General features: G+C 41.1%; 2 protein-coding genes across 2 annotated transcripts in view; one reads left to right on the forward strand and one right to left on the reverse strand.

Annotated features, from left to right (window-relative positions):
* LOC113825970 (uncharacterized) overlaps window positions 1–712 on the forward strand; it is a 3258-nt gene extending 2546 nt beyond the window's left edge. The window contains exons 2-4 of the mRNA XM_027378843.2: window positions 1–16; window positions 566–635; window positions 686–712. The exon at window positions 1–16 is cut by the window's left edge and continues 455 nt beyond it. Of these exons, the coding sequence (XP_027234644.2) occupies window positions 1–16; window positions 566–635; window positions 686–712 (113 nt within the window). The remainder of the gene's footprint in view (window positions 17–565; window positions 636–685) is intronic.
* LOC113825972 (spermine oxidase) overlaps window positions 88–10000 on the reverse strand; it is a 20391-nt gene continuing 10478 nt past the window's right edge. The window contains exons 3-12 of the mRNA XM_070125635.1: window positions 9370–9524; window positions 8798–8914; window positions 6504–6648; window positions 5934–6003; window positions 5284–5412; window positions 4694–4906; window positions 4265–4381; window positions 3692–3879; window positions 1985–2114; window positions 88–984 (exon numbers count right to left, since the gene is read on the reverse strand). Of these exons, the coding sequence (XP_069981736.1) occupies window positions 862–984; window positions 1985–2114; window positions 3692–3879; window positions 4265–4381; window positions 4694–4906; window positions 5284–5412; window positions 5934–6003; window positions 6504–6648; window positions 8798–8914; window positions 9370–9524 (1387 nt within the window). The 3' untranslated portion in view covers window positions 88–861. The remainder of the gene's footprint in view (window positions 985–1984; window positions 2115–3691; window positions 3880–4264; window positions 4382–4693; window positions 4907–5283; window positions 5413–5933; window positions 6004–6503; window positions 6649–8797; window positions 8915–9369; window positions 9525–10000) is intronic.

The following is a 10000-nucleotide window of genomic DNA, read 5'->3' on the forward strand; positions in this document are numbered from 1 at the left end:
TTTCATCTAGTCTCAGGTACGTAAATAAAATGAATTCGTGCGTAAATTGTACTATTCAAGAAATAAAGGGAAAAAAAACTCCATACACTGGATTTCAAACGGGAGTATGGAACCCACCGGCTTTTGTCTATCTTTTAATAGCATCTATTGCATAACATATACCTCTTAACAGTTTTTTCCTTTCGTGTGCTGTGCAATATCCACGGTGTTCTGTGACATCTGGTTCGTAGGCCTGTGGTTACATATATATTTTCCCCCATTTATATGTGCGTGTGTGTCTGACGCTTCTACGTGTGCAATATGCCACAGACGGAAAAATAAGGTGAGAATTTATGTTTTTTTTTCTCTCTCTTTTTTAGTTATTTTGATTTTTGCTGCATAGCGTTTTTTTCTTCTTTTTGTTGAAGTTGCAATCCATTTCCGATATTCATCTTTTTCTTAATCATAAATGCTAATTTTCTAGCACTCATCGTCTCTAAATTAAACAATTTTGCTTCTTTGCTTGCAGGACAAATGTTTTATTTACCTATAAAATGCCAGCACTTATTTTTGTTGTTCTTTTCAGTTCCCCTTTCGTTTTATCTCCCTTTCTCATAAAGAAGAAAGAGACAGAGATGGAAGATACAGAGACAGATGTAAACATAATCTGGACTATCTCGCCTAACTCCTTCATCCTTCCTCATAGACCAAGAATGGCAAGATCTTGGAATAAGAAGCAAACGATGAAAGGCAAGAAATATATTCCATGGCGGTCGTCACAGGCATCAGAAAAAAAAAAACAAATCGATGTATTGCTGAAGAGAAAAATAAAGAAGGCACACCACATAACGAAAGAAAGACAAATGGGGAAAATCTTCGCTCTTAGAGCTTCTTCGCTTCGAGCAAGTCGAGAATCCTGTAGCCTTCCCGCTCGCCCGTGGCTATGGCGCCGTCGGTCGTCCCGAAGCGCGCGTTGTGGGTGTGCTCGCCCGCCCACGCCAGCACCTGCGGGTCGAGGCGCAGATCTGTTATATGTGTATGAATACACACACACACACACACACATATACACATACATATATGTGTGTGTGTGTGTATGAAGGTATGTATGTATATGTGCATTTATGTATATGTATTTTATATATATATACGAATGTATGTGTGTGTGTGTGTATAAATGTGTGTATATACGTATGTATGAATGTGCCTGTAACTGTGCTTATCCATGTACGTTGCGTGTGTATGTGCGTGTAGGCGTACGTGTACATGTACTCGTATGTTTAGATACACGCGTACGTATAAATGTACGTGCGCATGTATCTGTGTGTTCATCAAATCCAGATAGGATTCCATTCTACGCGCAGTGGCTTTCGCGCCTCGTCTCGCGGCTGCACAAAACACGTGAGCATCGAGAATGGCGCGTTTATTACTGGCAAATGCATCCCAGAAAGAATGCGTGACAAAAGGAAACGAAGGCGGCGGCAGAAGAATCCCCGCGCCATTGCTGATGCTCATTTGTTTGGCATAAACGCGGGCCAAAGTGTGAGGACGTTTGTATGAAGGATCGTATCCGACCGTAGATTACAGGAACAACTAGGTATGGATTCCTTTCCATACAGCATGCTTGTATCCATGAATAATAGGTTGATTTCTAATTTTTTAGCACTTTCAGATTTACATATCCATATGATGATGATGAAGCACCCATATGATTACATTTTAAAAAATCTAATTCAATCGATCACCAAGTTGGACAAACAAGAAAATATACTAAGAGACTTGGATATGTAAATACATTAAATAAATGTATAAGTCAATAAATTTAAACACATCCTTTCTTTCTATCTACCCATCGATCTGTCTATCTATCGATCTATCTATTGGTTGATCTATCTATCTATCCGTATCTCACACACATACACCCGCCCCCCCTCCAAGCACACACAAATTCAATCTCCTAGAACTCTCCTCCCGTCGACCTATTAGCCCCAGAAGGAACACGTACCTCAGCGCCGTTGGAATTGGCGATCGGGATGGCCAGCAGGTCGTGACTCTCCATGCCCTGTTGCTCGCCCCAGAAGGTGATGTAGGTCTCGTAGGCTCCGCGCGTCCATGGGTTGTTGTACCACGTTGTTCTGTATATGTGTATATATATGTGCGTATATAAGATATGCACACACACACACACACACACACACACACACACACACACACACACACACACACACACACACACATATATATATATATATATATATATATATATATATATATATATATATATATAAAGTAAGGATTCAACTTAGAATTTAATTGAACTAGTAAAGAAAACCTTTTTATCTTCTATTGCTTATTGTTCAGATTTACACTGTGATATGCCAATTGTTTATTATTTGTGTATAGAATAAAAAGGAATTAGTTGAAAATCATTCTATGCCTGGTGTATCTTTGTCACACAACAAAGGAAAAAAAGTTGAATCCACCCCATAAGCCTTATAATATTATTGTACTATATACTACTCATATGAAAATTAGGTAAGTAAAAAAAAGACATTTTGGGGATTACTTAAAATCCAAAACTCCGGGTGGTGGTGGCAGTACCAAGAGAGGGAGAGTAGGAGATAGCGAGAAGGGAGGGAGGGACCATTGCAATTGTCTCCCTAAGCATGTTCCTCTGTCTATCCTTGGACAGTGAATTATTGAAGAAATAAATAGAAATTGAAAATTCATGAAAATATTTGGAATAACAGACATTGCAATCTGATATATTTTGATCATATCTTACGGCCCTTGCTATCACACAACCCCCCCCCCCCCACACACACACACACACAACTGTTTACTCTTCTGTCTTTCAGAGAACGCCAGCACCAGCCCATCGGGGACGACGCTTAATAGCATATGCCGAGCGATCTGAGGAACAAGGATTACCTTCACACGTTTCCAACACTAGGGACTCCAGACCCAGTCTTGAAAGCTACAACACATTTGATCTCGGGTCACGAGCTGACCTGGACAGCTCCCTCTGGGAGTCTCTCATCCTGCTCTGCGCGCCTCTTGGGCTCCCCATGCCCACAACTGCACCGCACGAGACACAGCCCACACCACGCTACCTTCCACTTCTATCAATAAATGGCCAATGCAGAATTGTGTCTCCATAACCCACCAAAGCCAAGGGAAAACAAAACCCTGACAGAAAGAAATAAAGAGAAAGAGATAGATATATATAGAGAGAGAGTGAAAAAAAGAGAATTAAGAGAGAAAGATAGATAAATAGAGAAAGAGAGAATGAGTAACACTGAGTGAGAGATAGATAGAAAGAGAAAATGAGTAACAGTTAGATAAAGAGAGTTAAAAGAGTGAGGGAGAGAAAGAGGGGGGCGGATGGGAGAGAGAGTTATGTGAACGTATCGATGTATCGATTTCTTGATTTTATTTGACACCGATACCAATACAAAAGTATCGATCGATAAGTATCGCCGATACATACATATATATATATATATATATATATATATATATATATATATATATATATATATATATATATATATATTTATTTATATATATATATATATATATGTATATATATATATATATATATATATATATATATATATATATATATATATATATATATATATATATATATACATGTGTGCGTGTGTGCATAAGTTATTGTAAAAACATAAAATCCGTCCTTTTATCTCACCTGTGGAAGAAAATGGGTTTTGGGACCTCTGTGCGCGTGAGTCTCCTGAGGAAGTACATCATGTGTTCTAGAACCGTCTCTTCGGGCAGGTTTTCCATCGTGACGGCGTCTTTTCCCACGAGGAACACCTGTAGGACGTTGGGCGCTCGGTGTGGGCTCTCTATGTTCACGATGTCGTAGAGCCACAGCTGCGAGGCCACAGGCAAGGATTTATATACATTTATTTTGTCTTGACCTTCTACGTAGATTTACCGAAGAGCGACGCGACATTGACTGTACAATTATCATCGTTTACAAAATAAGTGTTTCTGTCTCTCTCTCTTATATATATATATATATATATATATATATATATATATATATATATATATATATATATATATATATAAACAGTGCCAAGAGAAGTAGGATGCCGCTCAATCTTAGATTTTCGTCAAAACGTTATACTCATTTTTCCATGCCAGAAAAAGAGGAAAACCATCTAACAATGGAGAGTAACATCATCATAATAATAAAAAGGGGCCTACCGACCCTTAAGCACACTCGAAAGGGTAACAAGGAGGACCGACTCACCCTGTCCTGAGGAATGTCCCTGGAGGTCCAGATGATGTCGAGGCTGAGAGGTTTGTCGCCCCACCACGGGGTCTCCCAACCGAGCTGGACCTTGTCGGCGATGCCCAAGTCAGCGTACTGTGGGAGATATGAGGATGATGAGGATGCTTGAGTGAGATAAAGAAGGGTGAGCAAGGTGAGGATATGTACAATGTCATCATAAGACACTTATGCTGTCATGTTAAAGGGTTTTTATGATAATTTTAACCCCCTTTCTCTCTCACACTCTCTTCTCGGTGCCTTCGTTCCTCATTCACCTTTTCTATCTTTCCTTCCTTCTCTTTTTCCCCTTTTCCTCCCCTTCCCCCCTCTCGCTTCCTCCCTTCTCCCTCCCCTCTCGCTTCCTCCCTTCTCTCTCTATCCCCCCTCACTTCTCCTTCCCCCACTCACTCCTAGATATTTAGTAAAGGACTTTGGCAGCGGCGGCTCGAAGATCTTGGTGTGTCTCTCCTTTAGGTGGCCGAAGGAGAAGGTGACGACGGCGTGGGCGGCGAGGTAGGAGTCGCCCTTCCTCGTCACCACAAGGACCCGGTCGTCCTTCTCGTCCCACAGGATCCAGCACACTGGGCTGCTGAGCTTGACGTTGGTGGCTGGGAGGCTAGCCTGGGGAGGCGCGGGGAGACGGAAGGCGCAGTGGTGAGCAGAGACAGGACTCGTAAGGAGCGAACACGGTGCGTTGAAAGTAAACAGAAAGTTGACAGCCAACACGGTCAGTCAATATCAAACGCGATTGGTAATTCGTAAAGCATAGTTAGCAAGGAAACAGTACGTACGACTGACAAAAAGAAGCGAATTGTGTTCAACAGCAGAACAGCGTTAATGAATAACTGAAAGTGACTAAAGTTTAGAGGCAATACACAAACTACACTTAACCAAACGCGATTTCCAGCAGTAAGGTGAATATTTCATAAACAATAAAAAAAGACAACACACACTACACTATACACAATAAAAACACTATATCCCACCCCAACAATTACATTATAATAATGGACGATCGCATCGAAGCCATTCTTCCACTGGTGATTGGGACCGAACTCCGGGTACCTGTCACGCACACGGGATCCGATGTGGAGCCAGTCCTCGGTCCCCTCCTCGCCGTTCGCCGTCTAGGGGAGGGAGCATTGGCCAAGGCGCAGGGTATATATATATATATATATATATATATATATATATATATATATATATATATATATATATATATATATATAAATGTATATATATATATATATATATAAATGTATATATATATATATATATATATAAATGTATATATATATATATATATATATATATATATATATATATATATATATGAAAATGAAACTAGCCACAATGAGAATTGAGAATAAGCTCTTCTCGAGTTCCTCATCAGACAAAAAACCGAAATGTGTGTGTGTGCGTACATATATACACATGTTTGTACTCCATTCCGTATATACATCACACAAAATCATTATACACCATATAAACACCTCATATCTCCCCCCGCCTCATGCTCATATACAGAACCAACTTCCATCCTTCACTCCGCAGCCGGGCCACTCCGGAGGAAGGCCCGGGCGAAGCAGGACCGCAAATCTAACTGAACTGAACTTCGCTCCGCCAACGCAGAAGGGAGCCTCAGTACCTGTTCCATGTGATGGAGTAAGCCTCTCCTGAGGCCAGCGTTCTTCATCGGCTCATACTTCTGGTGAAATCTTTAAAAATAGTTAATGTCTGGGTTTCAAAGACGTCTGAGTATGAGTACCAGTAAATATATATATTTATATATATACACATAAAAAATTATATATATATATATATATATATATATATATATATATGTATATATGTATATATATATATGTATATATATATATATATATATTCCATTTTCAACAATATTTTTTTTCAATTTTACATTATCTACTTTATTTTGATTATGCTTAGTATTCAGTATTGTTTTTCTGCTACAGAAAATGAACGTGTAGATTGAGGAAAAATTATATATTAATTACGAAAAATCAGCAGGTATATTATCTGTCTTACGCTGTTCTTGATTATTATCATGAATTCATTAGATTTTACTTCTCATGCAAAATAACGCATTACTTTTCTAAAAGATACTGATCCAAAAATAGCAACATTTATACAGAGAAATGAAAGAACAAAAAATAACAAATGAAAAAATAAAAATAACACTAATTCCTAAGCTTACCTGTTCAGATAACACAGGCCGTAAGGGAGGTCATAGTAGGGCAGGAGGCCATGCTCTGACCTCTCGCAGATGTCCCTCATTTCCTCTAAAACGTCGCCGTAGGATTCGTTGACCGGAGCGCCATCCTGGGTCACTATGCGCCACTCTGGAGGTTCGAGATGGCGTCACTACGTCTTGGTTTCGTTTGGGATTCAAAGCGGGGGTAAAAAGTGCTTTGCCTTGATCGTTAGGTTATATTAGGTGATGCAATAGTGACACCTCTCTAATGGCTTTTATTTTTTCAACTTTTATATCTTTGGATTTTTTATTTTATTATTTCCTGTATATTGTTTGACTCAGCATTGGTTTGCACTTGATTTTCTAATCATATCTTCTTCAGCTCTCATTCTTAGCGATCTTTTATAAATCTAGACAAAGCAAAATTTCAAATAAACCACATTCAGTATGTGAATCTACATACTAAAAAAGGAGAAAAAGATATAGGGCCGTACCATAAAGGTTTCGGGAAAGGGCAGGCGATCGCCTGGCGAAGCATCGTCCGGCGATCGCCTGCCCTTTCCGAGCTTACCACGAAACAACACTTTCGTCAGGCGATCCTTCGCCCGTGTTTCCGCTAGATAGAACATCGCTAACTTTGAACGGCGCGGGAAATTTGAATTATTTTACCTTGACGCACACATCACCATAATCAGAAATAAAGAAAGCCTGTCCACAAGATACTGAGGGAACCTATCTAAAGGCAAAAAATCGCAGATTAAAATATCCTGTGCAACTGAACAATATGACAGACAAAATGGATTTAGAAATAAATAAATTAAAGTAAACTGAAACAGAAAAGCTACCGACTGTTTTTTTTATGCATTGCGATATAATGTCCCATTCTAGCTACACTAGGTGTTAGCTACTCGTGATGATTTCTGGATGAATATTTGAAATCTTATTTGATATAAAACATAATTAATATGACATATATACCTTCAAGTTCTATATAGGATTACACCATTATATATTCACTTCTTTGAAAAGGCAATAGCAGGGTCATCCATGTTCTTTAGACATACTTCAGTTAGGTGGAAATGTAATTGCCATAAAACGGAATTTTGTTAGTGTGATAAAGGAAACAGTATTATTATTTCATTGTTTATTGCTCTGAAGTTGCTGTGACACGTCAAAATTGTCAGCAATTGTCAGCTGCCACTTATCAAGAGCTGCACATAGGGTGGTACTAGTGATCCTGAAGAGAAACGCTACATATTGTTATTCACAAGCAAAACTGTATTCAAGTAATTATGAACTTTTGTATCAAAATAATATCATATTATTCTCCAAAAAATATAGGTAGCCTAGATTACCTGGAAAGGGGATGAAATGCATTTTTGCAAAATTATTGGGTATTCATTATATATATACTAATTAGGACGATAAATTTCGTTCATATCAAGTAAATAACAAATCTTTGTGAATTCTATTGATCCATTAAAACCGTCCTCGACAGTCATGTGTTGTCAAGCGATCGCAAATCTTCAATACATGAGTTGCAAGACAGCAAGCCTAATAGACAGTGAGAAGTTTGTTGGCCTTTGCCGGAGGCGCGGAGGCCTGGAGTCGCTTATGCGAGTTTGGTGGCACAAGTGATATCTTAACTAAGGAGCAGAATTATTCATTCTAAATGGGGAAAACATGTTTCGTCACTTTCAAAAATCTTTCCTGATATGAAAACTATAGCTGTCAATATTCATTTGACCTAATATATGTGTTTATTTTGGCGAGGAGAGACAGCGTTCTTGACACCTCACCCGTCCAGAAATCAGCAAAGTATGGGTAAATACTTCTAAATATGGAATACTTATCAGATCATTTATGACTTTATGATTATTTGCGATCCAAAACATACATATGCAGTTTTCTTGGGTTTTCAAGTTAATAATAATGCATTTAGTTTAGTTCTACTGAGAGATACTTACGGAAGTGGCGATGAAAGAGAAGGGTATAGCTGGCTTTCATAGTCGGGCGATGTTCCAATACTTTGTCTTCCGCGAACGCCTGGCGAAGCTGAAAGTGGTGTTTTGTGGTACGAAAATTCGACCCTTTAGCGGCTGGCAACGCCAGGCGAAGGTAAAATAGGGTCTTATGGTACCGACTACGGGAACGCCTGGCGAAGAGTCAGGCATTGCCTGACTCTTGTATTTTATAGTACGGCCCTAAGAGAAAACAAAACTATACAAAAGTCGCAATCGCCTATACAAAATGACTCAGAAAAAGCAAAAACAAAAACAAAAGGAAAACAGACGAACCAAAGTGGTCGTCCGGCAGAAGAGGATCCGCGGCCCCGATCTCCCGTGCGATGCGGTACACAGGGTTCCGCCAGCCTCCGTGAATCCACTCGGCGCCCTCCTCGACCCTGATGGAGCCTTGGATTGCATGAGGAGGGGGGAAGAGAGGCTTATGAGCGGGTGGAGGGCGTAGTGGGCGGGGCGGGTGGAAGAAGGTGGATCTGATGTATTTCTAACAAAGATATATTCGAAACTGGTAAAATACAGCTCTTGTATTGTGAAGATATTCATTCTCATTCAAACCTTTCTACACACACACACACACACACACACACACACACACACACACACACACACACACACACACACACACACACATATATATATATATATATATATGTATATATGTGTGTGTGTCTGTGTGTGTGTATATAAATGTATACATATATACATACATACATTCATACATACATATATAGATATATATATACATACATATACACATATATACACACGCATGTATGTATACATGTAGACTCTTTCCCTCCCCCTCCTCCCCCCGCCCCCTTCCCATGGCACTCGAGTCCGCCCACCTTCCCTGACGGTGCGCACGCGGCCCCCCAGGTGATCCTGCGCCTCCAGGAGAACGTAGTCGTTGTAGCCGTAGTCCGAGAGGGTCTTGGCTGCAGCCAGGCCGGCCAGACCTCCGCCCACGATCACGACGCCCACGCGCCTAGCCTGGGCGTACCTGTGGGAAGAGAATGGGTTACGAAGGGAGGAGGGAGGGAGGAGGGAGGGAGGGCAGGGAGGACAGAGGGAGGGAGGGAAGGGAGGACAGAGGGAGGGAGGGAAGGGAGGACAGAGGGAGGGAGGGACGGGAGGACAGAGGGAAGGGAGAGAAGGAGGGAGGGACGGGAGGACAGAGGGAGGGAGGGAAGGGAGGACAGAGGGAGAGAGGTAGGGAGGGAAGGGAAGACAGAGGGAAGGAGGGAAGGGAGGGAGGGAAGGGAGGACAGAGGGAGGGAAGGGAGGACAGAGGGAGGGAAGGGAGGACAGAGGGAGGGAGGGAAGGGAGGACAGAGGGAGGGAGGGAAGGGAGGACAGAGGGAGGGAGGGAAGGGAGGACAGAGGGAGGGAGGGAAGGGAGGACAGAGGGAGGGAGGGAAGGGAGGAAAGAGGGAGGAAGGGAAGGGAGGACAGAGGGAGGGAGGGAAGAGAGGACAG

Source organism: Penaeus vannamei, chromosome 9 (genome assembly GCF_042767895.1).
Source record: "Penaeus vannamei isolate JL-2024 chromosome 9, ASM4276789v1, whole genome shotgun sequence".
NCBI lineage: Eukaryota > Metazoa > Arthropoda > Malacostraca > Decapoda > Penaeidae > Penaeus > Penaeus vannamei.